Below are 17,694 nucleotides of genomic sequence, written 5' to 3'. Positions count from 1 at the left end.
ACTTATTGGTCTGTAGTTACTGGCTTCAAGGCGGTCTCCAGATTTAAAAATAGGCATGACAATGGCACATTTCCAGTCATCAGGAAAGGAGTTGTGTTTAAAAGAGAAGTTAATTGAATGAGCAATAGGGGGAGTTAAAATATCTTTGTGTGATTTGACATTGACTCATTAGTCTCTACCAGGTTGAAAACCTGGCCTGTAGCATTTATAGGAACAATATCCAGTTTATTTATTTTCCCTAACTCATATACAGACTCAAGAAAAAAATATTAAAGACAGAAGCAACAGTAAAATGATCTTCAATTGACTTTCCCTGTACTTTGAGATCAAAATCTCCTAAAAATTTTGGGTCCCTCCTTGTGAGATTGTCGATGTTTTTCCAGATCAATTTACTGTTGCCTTTTGCCTCAATCAAAATATTGTGATAAAAACGAGATTTAGCTTCTCTTAGCTCTTGGATAACTTTGTTCCTTAAACCTTTATAAATCAGCATGTCAGTGTCTTTTCTAGTTTCAATTGCCTTTCTTAGTGCAGCATCTCTAGATTTCATTAGTTTCCACAAAGTTCCATTAAACCACAGTAAATTGTTTATATTTTTAGATTTTATCTGTATCCTCACATTAAATCTTTCCCTCACAGAGTTGATTCTCTGAGTAAAAGTATCCAGATCATCAGAGGACAGTACATCATCCCAGTTCAAACTGTTCATTTCATTGATAAATTCTTCTTGCTTAGCTCTGGGTATGCATTGAAGGATCATTGTCTTAGTTGCCGTGGTCTTAAATCTACTTTTAGTCAGTATTCTCGCACATAGGGTTAGGTTATGATCTGATAAGCCAGTGATTAAATTATAACTTTTAGTTATTCAGTTACTTTCTGGTTTGTTAGTAAATATCAGATCAATTTGTGTACTGGAGCATTTTGCAATCCTAGTTGGGCCTTTTACTTGTTGTTCTAGTTGGAATTTCTCTGTGATCATTTTTAGTTTTTTCCTCTTACTTTTATCCTCCCAGTTCACATTAAAATCAGCCATAAGTAATAATTCTTTGTTGAGATTGCGCTCTTTCACGACTTCTGTGAGTTGATCATAGAAGGTGTCATCTGCTGAAAGGGGGCCTATAAACACCTATGATGTTAAAAGACGTTTGCTGGGATAACATTATTTGTATTTGTAACTTCAGAATGAGGCTGTCATGTTGTTTCAGTGTTTATCTCTGTCACCTCACAGTCAGACACTTCTGGGTTGTTAAATTTTAATCCAGACTGACTAATTTTGCCTGGGATATAATCTCTCAATCTACAACACTGCCTGCTGTGATGAGGAGATTTTGTTTTTTATCTTTAAGAAGATGTGAAAGTCATCCTGCAAAGCTGATTTTATTTGTCAAAACACTTTGAATTTAAAGATCATGTCGATTAAATATGTTTTAAAAGAAGAAAAAAAACAATGAGGAAAGAAAGAGAGGAGGTGCTGCTGCTGAATTTGGCGCCTTCAGCTAAATTCGCGCCTACTGTCTTCAACTACGTCCGCAATGTAGATTGTTCTGCGCATGCCCCGTCTCGCTTACAAGAAATCAACCAATCCTGTGCGAGCAACGACGCAGTAAAGTTTGCATCAGATGGATATTTAACGGCCGTTTGGAGTTGTTGATGATATTCGTTTGAGGAAATTCAACGACGAAATCATGCCTGATCCAGTCAAAGCACCGAAGAAAGGCTCCAAGAAGGCCGTGTCTAAAGCCACCAAGACCGGCAAGAAGAAGAGGAAGACCAGGAAGGAGAGCTACGCTATCTACGTGTACAAGGTGCTGAAGCAGGTCCACCCCGACACCGGTATCTCCTCCAAGGCCATGGGCATCATGAACTCCTTTGTGGGAGACATCTTTGAACGCATCGCCGGTGAGGCTTCCCGCCTTGCTCACTACAACAAGCGCTCCACCATCACCTCCAGGGAGATCCAGACCGCCGTCCGCCTGCTGCTGCCCGGTGAGCTGGCCAAACACGCCGTGTCTGAGGGCACCAAGGCCGTCACCAAGTACACCAGCTCCAAGTAAACCTGCCCCTAGTCCCAACAAGTCAAAGGTCCTTTTCAGGACCACCCACACCTTCACCTGAGAGCTTTATTCCTGTCACACTGCTGCCTCCTTATTTCTGTCTTGTCTTTGTTGTAACAAATGTATAAAAACTGTAAATTCTACATGAACAATTACATTTTAATGTATAGTGTTAGTTGCAAGAAGGAAGTATAAATACCAATTTAATTCATTTTCAGATTGACAAAATAATACACATGTACATAAAGATGTTTCTATTTGTCTCACTCTGCTCTCAACATTTTATTAGTTCCATGTTCATACATGATAAACTTATGTATATATTGATGTTTGTATTTAAATCAAGTGTTTGTGAATGTTTTTAATTGAGTCTTTTGAAGTGAAGCAGTTTTGTTCATTGAGAGCAGCTCTTTATATTTTAGGTAGTTGTATTACTGGAACATGTGTAGGACATGAATAAAGTTAATGCTATTGTTTAAGATGGATGTTTTTAATCTTTTATTTATATATACACACACTATTCTTTACTATACAATCAAAGCTCAACACCTTGATTTGACCTTTCCACTGACTCTAAAATCTGATTAAAACATGTCAACTTTGACTCTGAACACTATGTACAAAAACCAGCTGCACAACAATTGTTTTGAAGTATTGGTCTTTGGACCAAGTGTCATTTTATGTATCTGTACCAACAAGCAACTTCACACATACCATTAATAGTTTGACTGTAGTATAATCAACATTTGAGGAAATCAATTTTAAACCAGTTTGGTTCATAGAGGTAAAGGCTCTCTCAGAGTGAGTGTTTGGTCCTTAAAAGGACCTTTGGTTTGTTGTAATGATGGATGAGTTTAACCTCCGAAGCCGTACAGAGTGCGTCCCTGCCTCTTGAGAGCATAAACCACATCCATAGCGGTCACGGTCTTTCTCTTGGCGTGCTCGGTGTAGGTGACGGCATCACGGATGACATTCTCCAGGAAGACCTTCAACACTCCGCGGGTCTCCTCGTAGATCAGACCGGAGATACGCTTGACTCCACCACGGCGAGCCAGACGGCGGATGGCGGGTTTGGTGATTCCCTGGATGTTATCACGGAGGACTTTACGGTGACGCTTGGCGCCTCCTTTACCGAGTCCCTTTCCTCCTTTTCCTCTTCCGCTCATTTTCACTTGTCGAGTATTTTCGTCTCAAGTGTTTCATCTGTTTGAGACCCAGCTATTTATGTCTGATCTGAGGACGTGATTGAAGACAGTGGCGGGCTGCAGCTTCTTCTTTGGATTTGATGACTGTTGATATTGAACTTTCTGGCGCATTAGCGCCTCCAACTGAGCATGAATCAGAAACTCCTTCTCAATAAATCATCAGAATCATAAACTGGTTTATTGTCGAGTAGGTTTGAACATATAAAGATAAAACATATTCTAAGTGAAAACAGCTGTTACTAGTTTAAAGTTTAAACTACAAAATGTGTGCAAATGTTCATGTTAATGTAAACAGTAGTGTGCAATGTAGTGCGCCATGTTAGATGTGATGGGTAAAAAAATCTCTATTTGGAAATATAAGATTATGAGATTGTAGGTTAATATAAGGTGTGATGTCTATGGAGGGGATAGAGGGTCTGTGGGGTCTGTGGGTTCTGTGGGGGTCTCGGGCCTCGTTAATGAGGCAGCTGCAGTTGGGACGAATAAAAATCACCTAATTGACTGTGAGATGCAGTCAGTCTGTAATGTGCCACAGCTAAAGCTCTGAATATTTTTGTAAATGAGAGATGTCAGTTTTTGATTTTTGATAAATTTGCAAAAATTTCTAAAACACGTTTTCATCAGTTGTTCTGCATCAGTTAAGTGTCTCTGCACCTCAAAACCTCCACAACACACTTTCTCACCAATTTTGTCATTTCTTAGATATGATAAAAATAATCCTGCTGCATGTTAAACAAAGTCTAACAACAGAAGATCTTTTCACACACAGGATGAGAAGGTTTTTATTAAGGACATTCTCAGATAATCTCAGATTATTTCACTCTACACTGTGAACTTGATTTGGAACATCTGAAGCATTGTTTCTGTTGCTGTAGCACACTGGAAGTTTGTAAATGCAAAAACACTCATGATGTGTACTGTACTGTAGTTAGTGATAAAAGCTTACAGTCTTTAAACACCTTTAAATGCAAATAATCTTGAATCCATAACTATGACCATACAACTTCATGTGTCTCTGCAGCTGTTTTTGAAAAGCAAACTCAGAATATTGACCTCAGTGTGAAATGAAGTTTAAACCTCAACAAATATATCAGATGGAAAACTTAATTTATAAAATCAGGGGGAACTTGAATCATTTTTTCCAAATAGCTTCAAGTGATCAAATTACTATAATATTGTAAACAAACAATGAATTGAAGCTACTGGATTGTAGTTTGAACATTTTAGGGCTGTCAGTCACCTAGAGGAGCACTACATGTACCTCACGTTGAGTAAGGACTTGTTTTGTTTGTTTGTTTTTTTTAAAAGGAAGGAAATTTTGATGAGTAAACTATGGATTTATAGACTATTGCAGGCAGACTAGATTATATTCAAAATATGAATGTTTTTGGCAACATAACCAACAACCATCATTGTAATTTGAACGCAGTTATCACATATTGTGACACTGAACATCAGTATTATGGATACATTATGAACATAATTTGTGTTTTAACGAGTGTATCAGAGTCATGAGGATGTTTGCTCTTTATGAGGAGTGTTTGGCTCTTAAAAGAGCCTTTGGTTGGTTTTCAGCAGTCAGCAGGTCTCCAGGTTTACTTCTTGGCGGGCTTCTCGGTCTTCTTGGGCAGCAGCACAGCCTGGATGTTGGGCAACACGCCGCCCTGAGCGATGGTCACTCCGCCCAGCAGCTTGTTGAGCTCCTCGTCGTTGCGGACAGCCAGCTGCAGGTGACGGGGGATGATCCTGGTCTTCTTGTTGTCGCGGGCAGCGTTTCCAGCCAGCTCCAGGATCTCAGCGGTCAGGTACTCCAGCACAGCCGCCATGTAGACGGGGGCTCCGGCACCGACACGCTGCGCATAGTTGCCTTTGCGCAGATGTCTGTGAACACGACCGACTGGGAACTGGAGCCCGGCACGAGAGGAGCGGGTCTTTGCCTTGGCGCGAGCTTTGCCTCCGGTTTTGCCTCTTCCGCTCATTTTAGGTTATTTTCTAGAGTCTGGACTCAAAGAAAGTGTGGAGCAAACACAGCAAGTCCCCCTTTATATCTCCGCGAGCAGGCAGGAGGGCTGATGTCTCCACCCACCAGAAAAGAGGCTCCAGCAGAGGGAGGCCCGCTCTTATTTTGGCGGACTTTTTCAAACGGCTGTTGTCCAATAAGCAGCGGAGGTTCAGGCTCCTGTAGGCGGTAATGAGCTCCAGGAGGAGCCGCTCACCAATCAGGACCCGGAGGTCTGAAGCAGCGTCACAGTTCCGCAGCCGCTCCGACACTTTAAGAGCAGCGTGTCTCCTCTTCTCATCACTATTTTCTCCTGATCAGAGAAAGAAGAAACAATGGCAAGAACCAAGCAGACTGCCCGTAAATCCACCGGAGGCAAAGCTCCCAGGAAGCAGCTGGCCACCAAGGCTGCCCGTAAGAGCGCCCCGGCCACCGGCGGCGTCAAGAAGCCTCACCGTTACAGGCCCGGTACCGTGGCTCTGAGAGAGATCCGTCGCTACCAGAAATCCACCGAGCTGCTGATCCGCAAGCTGCCCTTCCAGCGCCTGGTCAGAGAAATCGCTCAGGACTTCAAGACCGATCTGCGCTTCCAGAGCTCCGCTGTCATGGCTCTGCAGGAGGCCAGCGAGGCTTACCTGGTCGGCCTGTTCGAGGACACCAACCTGTGCGCCATCCACGCCAAGAGGGTCACCATCATGCCCAAAGACATCCAGCTGGCCCGCCGCATCCGCGGAGAGAGAGCTTAAACTGTCTGCTGCTCCACGAACCAACAACGGCTCTTTTAAGAGCCACTAACTCACTAAAGAGCTGCTTCCTCTGTCAAATTCAGCTTTATCTCTTACAAACCATTAACACTTCGTTTTTACCTCCCTGTTTTTTAGTCATTAGAAAACACTGTAATCACATACTTCATAACTTTTATATTGCATTATGTCCTGCGTGTCCTAACGAAAAGCCCAATGTCTAAATCTGCCTCTGTAACTTCTCACTGACAAACCCTCTAACAACTGATTGTCCTTAAATTCCTGCCAGGATCATTCACTTATGTATCGGTGAGTTTTTCCCAGTTCTGTCATAAAATCCAGTTGCTATATCTAATTCTAACTACTCAAATATCATTGTACTAAGTAATCAGATTACTAAATTCTCTTTTCTAACAGAACCAGATCTCCATTTTCACTGTAATTCATTATTTTTTTTAAATCATTTAGTGGCTGATTCAGTCCAGTTTATGTTCAAGTTTGCACCATACAAATAATGTGTCTGGCGTTGTGCCCATAAACGCAACAGAAGAAATATAACAAGAGTAAGGTAATAATAAGAGGAATGAAATATACAAATGAGTACTAAATTTTAGTTAAAAAATGAAATTTAGAATCTAAAATCTGTTTAAAGAATGGAATAATAATAGTTTTGAAATGGTAAATAGAACTTGAAATGAATTATTGACAGTACAAAGTTAATATGGACTGCTCTACGGACCAAGAGATGGAGACAAGTGCAAAAATTAAATGTGATGTGTGTAATAAATAGATTATATAACCATGGAGGTTGAATACAATGTACAATGTTAAGTCCAGTTTAATGAAATATATGAAAGTGACCAGCGCAGAAAGAGGGACGTGAAATGTAACATCCAGTTTGAAAACAGAACAATTCAGTTATTGAGTAGAAGTTAATTAGTTGTCCGTCTCTCTCCTTTAAAAAAAAAAAAAAAAAATCATATTCCATACATGCTCCACATCTCTCTCTCTCTCTCCCAATTGAAGACACTCCTTTTGGCTGCTGAGTTTATGTGCTATGGCTCTCTTTCTTCAATATTTTGGTCAGTAAAAAAATAAAATTTAAAAAACTAGTAGTCTAGCCACGTGCTTCACCAAAACACACTATTAAGTAGCATCGCTACTGAGAATGGGGTGCCCCTATTGGTCATGTGACGCTTGCCTTGTACAGGTAACCAGTCCCTAAAGAATATGCTGCCTCACTGAGCTCAGCAGCAGCAGCAGCACAGGTTCAGCACTCTGGACAGAGACAGCAGCTACCTGCACTGTTGGTGACACTTCAGCACCTCGGACAGCGACGGATGTAGATTGCAGTCTCATAAAGTCAGAATATAAAACAATTAAAATATTTCAGAATGATTTATTATTGTGCAGCTGGTATACATTTATGCCGCATGAAAAAATGCAGAAAAAGACCTGCAGGTAGACTGTCTTGCAAAAAGCTGATGTTATTTGAAGCTGCCAAAGGCTCAGTGAAGTTTTTTACGTCTTCCTGCAGTGAACATCACAAATCACAAAGAAATATGAAAACTGCACAACACAGGAGGGTGCCTTCATCCTGCCAACCAGGGATGTAGTGGAGGTTACTGCTCCCCAACTCAGTTTGTCTACATTTCATTAGCTTTTAGGGTGATAAAATGTTGGTGACTGTGAACTCTGTGCTCCAGGTCATTAGGAATGTGTAATTGTTTACACATACACACAAACACACACACACACACACACACACACACACACACACACACACACACACACACACACACACACACACACACACACACACAAAGTACTACAAAATTCTTGTGCTCCAGAAAGTCTTACAGGCATACACTTTAACTGTGAAAGGACCATATATATATATATATATGCACAAGTTTTAGCCAGCATTCTCAAGAAAGGTTAAGTGAGTGGGTGCTAATTGTTAACTCATACATCTCTGCGCATTGTTCCATTGATCGTAATTATGTTAATGTCAGGTTGGTTGAAAATAGCCTACAAACGTATACAGTTCATGAATAGACTATTTCAGTAGTTGTAGTGTTTGGTTATAAGCTTGACCACTATTTCAGAATTTATATTCTCTGTTCTGAATGTAACTTCAAATATATTGTCACAAAGGGGTGATGTGACGTACCAGTAATGTAAACGTTCACTGTAAACGTCGCTACACACACACACACACACACACACACACACACACACACACACACACACACACACACACACATATATATATATATCTTCATTTGCTTCTCGAATGATGTGAAACAACAAGACTTCAAGACTGTCATCAGCAAATAAAAGTACATTACATTACATTTTTGCAGACCCTAGGCAGGTCATTCAATGCATCAAGAACAAGAGAGGTCCAAGGATGGAACCTTGAGGTACTCCACAACATAGCCTAGATCTATTTAAATTATGCCTATTAATAAACAAAGACTGTTCTCTGTCTTTTATATATAAAAATATACCGAGAGAGATTTTTTTGTTGTTTAAGGCTGTAGAGATTTGGAGTCAAAGTGTAGACAATTTTGCTTTTCATTTCTTTTTTCTTTTAATTATGAACAGACTGGTGGGCTTTATGTACCTTGTCTTTGTTAAAAGGCCAGAAGTTATTTTTGATGTAAGAATCCCCCGTTTGACTTTTACTTTGTGTTACTGGCTACTGAAATTCATTTTTCCTGGGTATGTTTGGGTTTTATCTTCACAAAGATGCTTTTGTGTGAAAAAATGTCTTGACACTGATCAATTAAACTTTGATCCTTTACTGGTAAAATGAGAAGCCAATATAGTCTCCAGTTTAACTGCAGAGCCAAATAATTTATTTTTATATTTTTTTAATCTAACATTAGAATATAGCTTCTATTTAATTATCTTCAACAGTTCAGAATTTAAAATACTGACATGACTTATTTCTAACATTATTTTGATCACATTTTGGAAAAACAGTGTTTCATGTCTGCACTCTTGATCTATTGCTTTTGAAACGTATTTAAGAAAAAGTTGAATTGAGCTGGATACAGAACTTGAGAGAAACGGGGAGCTGTCCGTTGATCATGAATGTAGATCATTCCCTTATTCCCAACATTACTTTGCCACCAGCAAGAGGAGGTGAACATTGTTTTTAAATGAGACATGATATTCATTATAAACTAAGGGTTAACACACAGTATCTCTCTCAAACCACTCCTCTTCCTGGAAGGAGTCATGGCTTGCTAACGCCTCCCTCTTCTTCCTGCTCTCAAACACAACAAGCTCAACTCTGTCAACATATTTCCTTGTTCCCTCCCCTTCAGATCTACACAACATGTGGTGAAGTGCAAGAGCTGTCATCCACCATTCACTGAAGAAACACATGTTTTTTAGATCAGAGCTCAAACTAGATTCACTTCCTAAGAAGTGAAACTCAGACAGTTGTTGCCACAGAGAGGTGAAATGGCGCAGCAAGGAGCTCAGCTGGACAGAGCAAAATTCAGCTGTTCGATCTGTCTGGATATACTGAAGGATCCAGTGACTATTCCCTGTGGACACAGCTACTGCATGAGCTGTATTAAAAGCTTCTGGGAGAAAGAGGATGAGAAGAAACTCTACAGCTGCCCTCAGTGCAGACAGACCTTCACACCGAGGCCTGTCCTGATGAAAAACACAATGTTAGCAGACTTAGTGGAGGAGTTGAAGAAGACTGGACTCCAAGCTGCTCCTGCTGATCACTGCTATGCTGGACCCGAAGATGTGGCCTGTGATTTCTGCACTGGGAGGAAGCTGAAAGCCTTCAAATCCTGTTTGAATTGTCCGGCCTCTTACTGTGAGAAACACCTCCAGCCTCACTTTGATGCAGCTCCATTTAAAAAACACAAGCTGGTCGACCCCTCCAAGAAGCTCCAGGAGAACATCTGCTCTCGTCACGATGAGGTGATGAAGATGTTCTGCCGTACTGATCAGCAGAGTATCTGTTATCTCTGCTCTGTGGATGAACATAAAGGCCACGACACAGTCTCAGCTGCAGCAGAAAGGACTGAGAGGCAGAGAGAGCTCGAGGTGAGTCGACAAAACATCCAGCAGAGAATCCAGGACAGAGAGAAAGATGTGAAGCTGCTTCAACAGGAGGTGAAGGCCGTCAGTCGCTCTGCTGATAAAGCAGTGGAGGACAATGAGAAGATCTTCACTGAGCTGATCCGTCTCATCCAGAAAAGAAGCTCTGATGTGAAGCAGCAGATCAGATCCCAGCAGGAAACTGAAGTGAGTCGAGTCAAAGAGCTTCAGGAGAAGCTGGAGCAGGAGATCACTGAGCTGAAGAGGAAAGACGCTGAACTGAAGCAGCTTTCACACACAGAGGATCACAACCAGTTTCTACACAACTACCCCTCACTGTCACAACTCAGTGAACCTACAGACTCATCCAGCATCAACATCCGTCCTCTGAGCTACTTTGAGGATGTGACAGCAGCTGTGTCAGAGCTCAGAGATCAACTACAGGACATCCTGAGGGAGAAATGGACAAACATCTCACTGACAGTGACTGAAGTGGACGTTTTACTGTCACAACCAGAACCCAAGACCAGAGCTGAGTTCTTAAAATACTCACGTGAAATCACAGTGGATCCAAACACAGCACACACATGGCTGTTATTATCTGAGGGGAACAGAAAAGCAAAAGTAATGGATAAACAACAGTCTTATTCTAGTCACCCAGACAGATTCACTGAATCTTTGCAGGTCCTGAGTAGAGAGAGTCTAACTGGACGTTGTTACTGGGAGGTGAAGAGGAGAGGGATACGAGCTTGTGTAGCAGTCGCGTACAAGAGTATCAGAAGAGCAGGAGAAAGGCATGAATGTGGATTTGGATTGAATGAAAAATCTTGGTCGTTAGATTGTGACAGTTACGGTTATCGTTTTCGGTTCAACAGTATAGAAACTAACACCTGGGGTCCTCATTCCTCCAGAGTAGGAGTGTACCTGGATCACAGAGCAGGTATTCTGTCCTTCTACAGCGTCACTAAGACCATGACTCTCCTCCACAGAGTCCAGACCACATTCACTCAGCCTCTCTATGCTGGACTTTGTTTTTATGATGGTGGAGTCACAGCTGAGTTCTGTAAACTCAAATAGACAGAAGTCTAAGATTCTGTCTTGCAATTCTTCATTTATTTGTCTTCATGTTTCTGAACTGAACAGAGATCAGCTGTCAATCAAACTGCGATTGTCACTTTTTTTTCTTTTCATTTGTTGTTCTGTTGATGTTTTTAGTTTCTTTAAATGTCACTTTTTCCTGTATGATTTCAGCCATAGAGGCTATCAGTGCTCATGACAATGTTTTTAATTTTTATTGACATTTCTACACAAGTTCAATTTTGTTGTTCTTTCTTTTGGTGGGCGGATGAAGATAAAGTTTTATATTTCTAAAAGTGGATGTTGTAGCATATAGAAGAAGACTGAGTTTATCCTTTATGAAAAACTATTAGATTCTTGTTCTAATCAGCAGCAACAACATGATTAACTGTTGGATATCACATGTAAACTTGAGTTTTTCTCCAACTAGTTGAACAAAGACATGTTGTAAGACATTTATAAATACTATAAATAATAAAAATGTTAATAATAACATGTGTCTAATATGCTTTTCTCACAAAATGTTAAATTATCTACTTAAAATTCCTAAAATTACATCTTTCTGGAAAGTCCTGCTTTACTGACTCACTAACATACTTCCTCAAAGCAGAACACTGATCCTGACCTCTCAGAGAAGGTCAAAGGTCAGGATCCACTCCACTTTGATGCAACTGAATGAATCAATACAACATTTATAAACATCACAATCACTTTGTTCATCTAACAAACAATTAAACAGAACAAAACCTCTCATATCAGATCTGTAAATATGAGCAACAGTAACAGATTCCCCACTTTGCTGAAATTTCAGTGGAGCTTTTTCGCCTCCTCTTGGTAGCAGAATGTGACAACTTGTCATCCTGGTTAATAAAAGTGATTCCCTTTTATTTTATTTATAAAGCATATTTAATACACAAGGAAATTAAAAGTGCTTTATTGAATGCAAAAGAATATGAAACAATAAAGATAAGAAGACTAAAAGAAATGACAGAGCTGTAAAATACATAAAATTAGATCTAATAAAGTAAAGGAGCATTTAAAAGGCAGCAAAGTGATGAACCGCAACTTTGAAATGTAATTAAAAGCCAGAACAAACAGATTTAAAGTAGTCAGCATTGTCTCTAGTCTGAGATCTTCAGGTAGTTTGAGCAGCATAGGAGATAAAAGCAGCTTCACCATGTTTATTGTTAACTTTAGAAACCACATGAAGACCAGAAGCAGCTGAGCTGAAAGCTCTGGAAGCTTCATACTGTATGAGAAGATCTGATGAACCATTCAGAGATTAATGGACAAACAGTATACTTTAAAGTCAAATATCTGAAACACTGGTAAACACTGTAGTGATCTGAGACCTGGAGTAATATGTTCTGTTCTCTTTAGTCTTTGTGTTCTGGATTAACTGGATCTGTCTGATGCTTTCTAACAGAGACCTGAGAAAAGTCTGTTACAGTCGTCCAGCCTGCTGGAGACGAAGGCTTCAACGTGAAATCTCTGATCATTCAGATGTTCTTAAGATGGTAAAATGCTGATTTAATGTGACTGTTGAAATTTAGTCCTGAATCCTGAAAGACAACTCCTGCTGAAAAAGAAACCAGCTGTTATGCAGCCACGTTCTCCTCTGACTTCATTCCATGGAAACACGTTTTGCTTTATAATTATAATGATAAAGAGTTCACTGATTAACAGTTTTATATGCAATTTAAATGCAGTCACTGTTGACTGAACAGCTCTTTTCAGAATAAGAAAGAACAAACAGCTTTTGCCTCTTAGCTCTCTGCTCCTGATTGGACGTTGCTGTTACTTTGATGGACTATTTATATTCATGTCTGTAGAATCATGATGTCTCTCTCATGAGAGAGAGAGAAGCTGTATCTGACTCACGTTATCTGATGTCTTCTTCTTTCTATCATGGAGATGAAGTATTCATGTCATAACATCCATATGTGACTGTTGGTCATCTTATTTGTTAGTTAAATTTTAATCCAGATTGACTAATTTTGCCTGAGATGTAATCTCTCAATCCACAAAACTGCCTGCTGTGATGAAGAGATTTTGTTTTTTATCTTTAAGAAGATGTGAAAGTCATCCTGCAAAGCTGCTTTTACTTGTCAAAGCACTTTGAATTTAAAGATCATGTCGATTAAATACGTTAAAAAAGAGAGAGAAACAAACAAAAAGGAAAGAAAGAGGGGAGGGGTTGCTGCTGAGTTTGGCGCCTTCAGCTAAATTCGCGCCGACTGTCTTCAACTACGTCCTCAGTGTAGATTGTTTTGCGCATGCCCCGTCTCGCTAACAAGAAATAAACCAATCCTGTGCGAGCAACAACGCAGTGAAGTTTGCATCAGATGGATATTTAAGGGCCGTTTGGAGTTGTTGATGATATTCGTTTGAGGAAATTCAACGACGAAATCATGCCTGATCCAGTCAAAGCACCGAAGAAAGGCTCCAAGAAGGCCGTGTCTAAAGCCACCAAGACCGGCAAGAAGAAGAGGAAGACCAGGAAAGAGAGCTACGCTATCTACGTGTATAAGGTGCTGAAGCAGGTCCACCCCGACACCGGCATCTCCTCCAAGGCCATGGGCATCATGAACTCCTTCGTGGGGGACATTTTTGAGCGCATCGCCGGTGAGGCTTCCCGCCTTGCTCACTATAACAAGCGCTCCACCATCACCTCCAGGGAGATCCAGACCGCCGTCCGCCTGCTGCTGCCCGGTGAGCTGGCCAAACACGCCGTGTCTGAGGGCACCAAGGCCGTCACCAAGTACACCAGCTCCAAGTAAACCTGTTCCTAGTCCCAACAAGTCAAAGGTCCTTTTCAGGACCACCCACACCTTCACCTGAGAGCTTTATTCCTGTTACACTGCTGCCTCCCTATTTCTGTCTCACTGGATTCTTATTGAATGTTTTGTCATAATACATTATGTAAGTAATGCATTCCTCCTTATAAACAATCTTATTTCAATGTGCATAGTATTCTTTCAACTGTAAGAATGATGTATAAATACCAATGTTTGATCAGTGAAATTTCATATTCACACAATTGGCAAAATGGTACATCTGCATACAGTAAGATTGTATTTAAAACAAGTGCTTGTGAAAATTTTTTTTTTTTCTTTCGAGTCTTGTCATTGTGTATAACTAGAACACAAATTCTACTTAAAATATTTCAATGCATTCAATTTCAAGCAGGAAGTGAAAACATATTTAACATTTTAATAGTTCCATATTCATACTTGGTAAACAGAATATGTATGTAGGGAAATGTCTATTTAAACCAACAATCATCAATTAACATTTTATATAAACTAATTATTCTCAATGTGCAGTGTTCATTCAGTTGCAAGAAAAGTGTATCAACGTTTTTAAAAAATACATGTATATACTATTCATTTGTCTCACTCTGCTTTTTTATTGTAATGAATGGTTACTATAGAGGAATGTACAAGCCACTTTATTTCACATGTATATATTCACATGTATATATTAAGATATTAACAGCTACTGACAATAGCAGTATCATTTAATTTTATGTACAGCATTCTTTACCATACAGTCAAAGCTCTTCACTTTGATTTGACTTTAATTTCTCTGTGTACAGCTGTGCAGTGAAATTTATACAAATAATTGACCTTGATCAGTGTGGACTTTGGACCAAATGTTAATTTGTGTCTGTACCAACAGGAAATAAATGTTTTTCTATCACAAACAGTATGACTGTAGTATATATATATATACACACACACACCTTTCATTATATAAATACACATCCCCATTCTAAACATTAAACCAGTTTGAATTGTGGAGGGGGAAAAAAAAAAAGAAAAAACTTTTCCATCTGTGTATACTTTGACTTAAGACTTTTATTTATGCATCTGCACTGTCATGAAACAGAAAAAAAAAGTTCCCATATTCAGTATAGGTATTGTATATAACATATTTCTTCGAGACATTACAGCAGTTGGATTTATGGAGGTAAAGGCTCTCTCAGAGTGAGTGTTTGGTCCTTAAAAGGACCTTTGTTTTGTTGTAATTGTGGATGAGTTTAACCTCCGAAGCCGTACAGAGTGCGTCCCTGCCTCTTGAGAGCATAAACCACATCCATAGCGGTCACGGTCTTTCTCTTGGCGTGCTCGGTGTAGGTGACGGCATCACGGATGACATTCTCCAGGAAGACCTTCAGCACTCCGCGGGTCTCCTCGTAGATCAGACCGGAGATACGCTTGACTCCACCACGGCGAGCCAGACGGCGGATGGCGGGTTTGGTGATTCCCTGGATGTTATCACGGAGGACTTTACGGTGACGCTTGGCGCCTCCTTTACCGAGTCCCTTTCCTCCTTTTCCTCTTCCGCTCATTTTCACTAGTCGAGTATTTTCGTCTCAAGTGTTTCGTCTGTTTGAGACCCAGCTATTTATGTCCGATCTGAGGACGTGATTGAAGACAGTGGCGCGCTGCAGCTTCTTCTACGGATCATCATGCTGGTTGTGACTCTTTTTCTGCTTTAGCGCCACCAACTGAACAACAGCATGAATTTGTTGAGCTTCATGGATTTTATCTTAATGCTACAAATTAAATAGCCTTCATTAACAAGCTTGAAATGTCAGTAAAAGTAAAATATTTTCACTTTTATCAGAAGTGTTTCTATTATTTTGCCTTTTGACTAATATGAAGCTTCTGTTGTCCAAATGACTCAAATAAAGGTGATGTAAACTGGATCTTTGGACTTTTTAGTAAAAACTTGCCTCTTTGTCTTATTATAACTTGATATTTCAGGGTATAAATGATATGTGCATATGATAATTGTTTATGAATTCATCCTTTAATCCCTAAATTGCTGGATGGATCTGATGAGTATTTTCATCCCAGGTGTTGCATCCAGAACTAGAAGATCATGATCCTGGAAGGAAAGCTTAGGGTTTACACCCTTTTCTATCCATAGTAGGTGGTCTTATGTCTCATTTGGTCTTAGTTGGTTCTTCAGTTCTTTTCTCTTTTTTCTTATTTTTGTGAAGAAGATTTATGAAGGAAATGGAAGGACAACAGGCTCCAAAGAGGTAATGAGCAGAGACGTGTTTTCTCTTGTTGATCTGTGTTTTCTGCTTTACTTTTGATATTTCTATTCTATTTGGAAATAGAAATGAGCTGATTATTTATCAGAAAGACTAAACACAGTCCACACAAAGGAAAATGTCTCCTGTGTTGTATATCTGCTTTTTCTTAGTAAGTAACTTTATATATATAGCAGCTTTTGAGAGCAGAGGCCTCACAAACTGCTTCACAGCGGAAATAAAGCATAAACACACGTACAGACATGAAACACAATAAAAAACAGAAATAAATAGAAAATTACACAAAACCAAGTCTAAAAAAATGGGTGCTCAGCTGCTTTTTAAAGTGTCCACAAATCTTAAGTCCAAAGGGAGAGAGTTCCACCTTTTAGGAGCCATAACCTCAAAGTCACAGTCTCCTTTGGTTTTAAGTCTGGATGGAGGAACAACCAGCGAACCCTGATCACAGGAGCTGAGAGACCTGCTGGTGACCTACAGCAGTGTCTGATCATGTAGAGCTCTGTAGGTACCTGTTAATAAATGTAGTCAGTAAGCTAATCCAAGTATCACAATATTAAAGTAATGTAATTTATTACATTCTGTTACTTTTGGATTACCTCAATACTAAATATGCAAATAAAGAAAAGAGAAAAGAAATATCAATAAGATGACTTTTATTAGTCTGTAAGACAACAGAACAATGTAACATTAGAAAAGAAAATGGGGAAACCAAGTTTTTTAGCATCAAAAATGTTTCCTCTGCTCAGAGTATTTTCAAAGAAAAACTTGTTTTAATTAAGCAAATTCAAGCAGCAGCTTATAGATCTACAATGAAAGTGCAAAACACATAACGTATATTACTGAGAACATTCTTAGGTAAAGTCTCTGATGAAAGAACACTTGGCCCGCTGGTTGTGTGAAGCTTTCTTCCATACTATAAACTTATGTATAGTGACTTTATGACTAGGGTTGTACAGTTAAATATTTATTGGGTCGAAACGTCCAGCAAATACATATATATTAAACTGTGTGATAACCTGTATTTTGGTGTTTTCCCCTACACAAATTTAGATGAATCTGACCCACAGGTATGTATTAATAATATTTTTAATAAAGCTTATCAGAAAGTAAACAAGACCTTATGGGGCTCGCTTGGGGGACTAACAGTCCAAGCAGTCAAGTGGTGCTGTTATGTTAAAACTGAAAAGTGCCCTATTGACAACTGTAATGAGAATGAAACTATTGAACATTTACTTTTTGAGTGCCAGAGATCTAATGATGTGTGAGGGAAAATGGCAGGTGTTGGTTTTAATGTAAATGTAAATTATAATGCAGTGATGTATGGTGTCCCCCTAGAAAAAATGCCAAGGCCACATTATGAATTTTATTGGACTGTTATATGTACAGTAGTAACAAAAATATGGAAGACAAGGTGTGCAGTTGTCCTTCATCAAGCCATTATTACAAGTGATGTTGTCTGTAAACAAATAGTAAT

The 17,694-nt window shown here is 39.6% G+C and overlaps 7 protein-coding genes across 7 annotated transcripts; 4 read left to right on the top strand and 3 right to left on the bottom strand.

The window, feature by feature from the left end:
* The first annotated feature begins 1,641 nt into the window (after window positions 1–1,641).
* Window positions 1,642–2,320, top strand: LOC121886689 (histone H2B 3-like). The gene has a single exon (XM_042396900.1). It carries the CDS (start codon window positions 1,686–1,688, stop codon window positions 2,052–2,054), a length of 369 nt encoding a protein of 122 aa, XP_042252834.1. The 5' UTR covers window positions 1,642–1,685; the 3' UTR covers window positions 2,055–2,320.
* A 542-nt stretch (window positions 2,321–2,862) lies between these two features.
* LOC121886713 (histone H4) lies at window positions 2,863–3,260 on the bottom strand. The gene has a single exon (XM_042396936.1). It carries the CDS (start codon window positions 3,218–3,220, stop codon window positions 2,909–2,911), a length of 312 nt encoding a protein of 103 aa, XP_042252870.1. The 5' UTR covers window positions 3,221–3,260; the 3' UTR covers window positions 2,863–2,908.
* Window positions 3,261–4,767: 1,507 nt separating this feature from the next.
* LOC121886672 (histone H2A-like) lies at window positions 4,768–5,349 on the bottom strand. The gene has a single exon (XM_042396866.1). It carries the CDS (start codon window positions 5,236–5,238, stop codon window positions 4,855–4,857), a length of 384 nt encoding a protein of 127 aa, XP_042252800.1. The 5' UTR covers window positions 5,239–5,349; the 3' UTR covers window positions 4,768–4,854.
* A 213-nt stretch (window positions 5,350–5,562) lies between these two features.
* On the top strand, window positions 5,563–16,689 carry LOC121886652 (histone H3). The gene is made up of 3 exons (XM_042396827.1): window positions 5,563–6,007; window positions 8,675–8,679; window positions 16,677–16,689. The coding sequence occupies exon 1, from the start codon at window positions 5,594–5,596 to the stop codon at window positions 6,002–6,004; it is 411 nt and encodes a 136-aa protein (XP_042252761.1). The 5' UTR covers window positions 5,563–5,593; the 3' UTR covers window positions 6,005–6,007; window positions 8,675–8,679; window positions 16,677–16,689.
* Window positions 9,370–11,601, top strand: LOC121886611 (tripartite motif-containing protein 16-like). Its single transcript, XM_042396744.1, has one exon. The coding sequence runs from the start codon at window positions 9,479–9,481 to the stop codon at window positions 11,150–11,152; it is 1,674 nt and encodes a 557-aa protein (XP_042252678.1). The 5' UTR covers window positions 9,370–9,478; the 3' UTR covers window positions 11,153–11,601.
* Window positions 13,548–14,114, top strand: LOC121886693 (histone H2B 3-like). The gene has a single exon (XM_042396913.1). The coding sequence runs from the start codon at window positions 13,564–13,566 to the stop codon at window positions 13,930–13,932; it is 369 nt and encodes a 122-aa protein (XP_042252847.1). The 5' UTR covers window positions 13,548–13,563; the 3' UTR covers window positions 13,933–14,114.
* On the bottom strand, window positions 14,993–15,558 carry LOC121886724 (histone H4). Its single transcript, XM_042396956.1, has one exon. It carries the CDS (start codon window positions 15,504–15,506, stop codon window positions 15,195–15,197), a length of 312 nt encoding a protein of 103 aa, XP_042252890.1. The 5' UTR covers window positions 15,507–15,558; the 3' UTR covers window positions 14,993–15,194.
* Window positions 16,690–17,694: the final 1,005 nt, after the last annotated feature.

Source organism: Thunnus maccoyii, chromosome 2 (genome assembly GCF_910596095.1).
Source record: "Thunnus maccoyii chromosome 2, fThuMac1.1, whole genome shotgun sequence".
NCBI classification, from domain to species: Eukaryota; Metazoa; Chordata; class Actinopteri; order Scombriformes; family Scombridae; genus Thunnus; species Thunnus maccoyii.
Note: the sequence above shows the minus strand (reverse complement) of the source record. Positions and strands in the feature narration are given on the sequence as shown.

What these genes read in the sequence shown, in the direction of transcription:
- LOC121886689 (XM_042396900.1), top strand. Translation starts at nt 1,686, where the DNA reads ATGCCTGATCCAGTCAAAGCACCGAAGAAAGGCTCCAAGAAGGCCGTG.
- LOC121886724 (XM_042396956.1), bottom strand. Translation starts at nt 15,506, where the DNA reads ATGAGCGGAAGAGGAAAAGGAGGAAAGGGACTCGGTAAAGGAGGCGCC.
- LOC121886693 (XM_042396913.1), top strand. Translation starts at nt 13,564, where the DNA reads ATGCCTGATCCAGTCAAAGCACCGAAGAAAGGCTCCAAGAAGGCCGTG.
- LOC121886611 (XM_042396744.1), top strand. Translation starts at nt 9,479, where the DNA reads ATGGCGCAGCAAGGAGCTCAGCTGGACAGAGCAAAATTCAGCTGTTCG.
- LOC121886672 (XM_042396866.1), bottom strand. Translation starts at nt 5,238, where the DNA reads ATGAGCGGAAGAGGCAAAACCGGAGGCAAAGCTCGCGCCAAGGCAAAG.
- LOC121886652 (XM_042396827.1), top strand. Translation starts at nt 5,594, where the DNA reads ATGGCAAGAACCAAGCAGACTGCCCGTAAATCCACCGGAGGCAAAGCT.
- LOC121886713 (XM_042396936.1), bottom strand. Translation starts at nt 3,220, where the DNA reads ATGAGCGGAAGAGGAAAAGGAGGAAAGGGACTCGGTAAAGGAGGCGCC.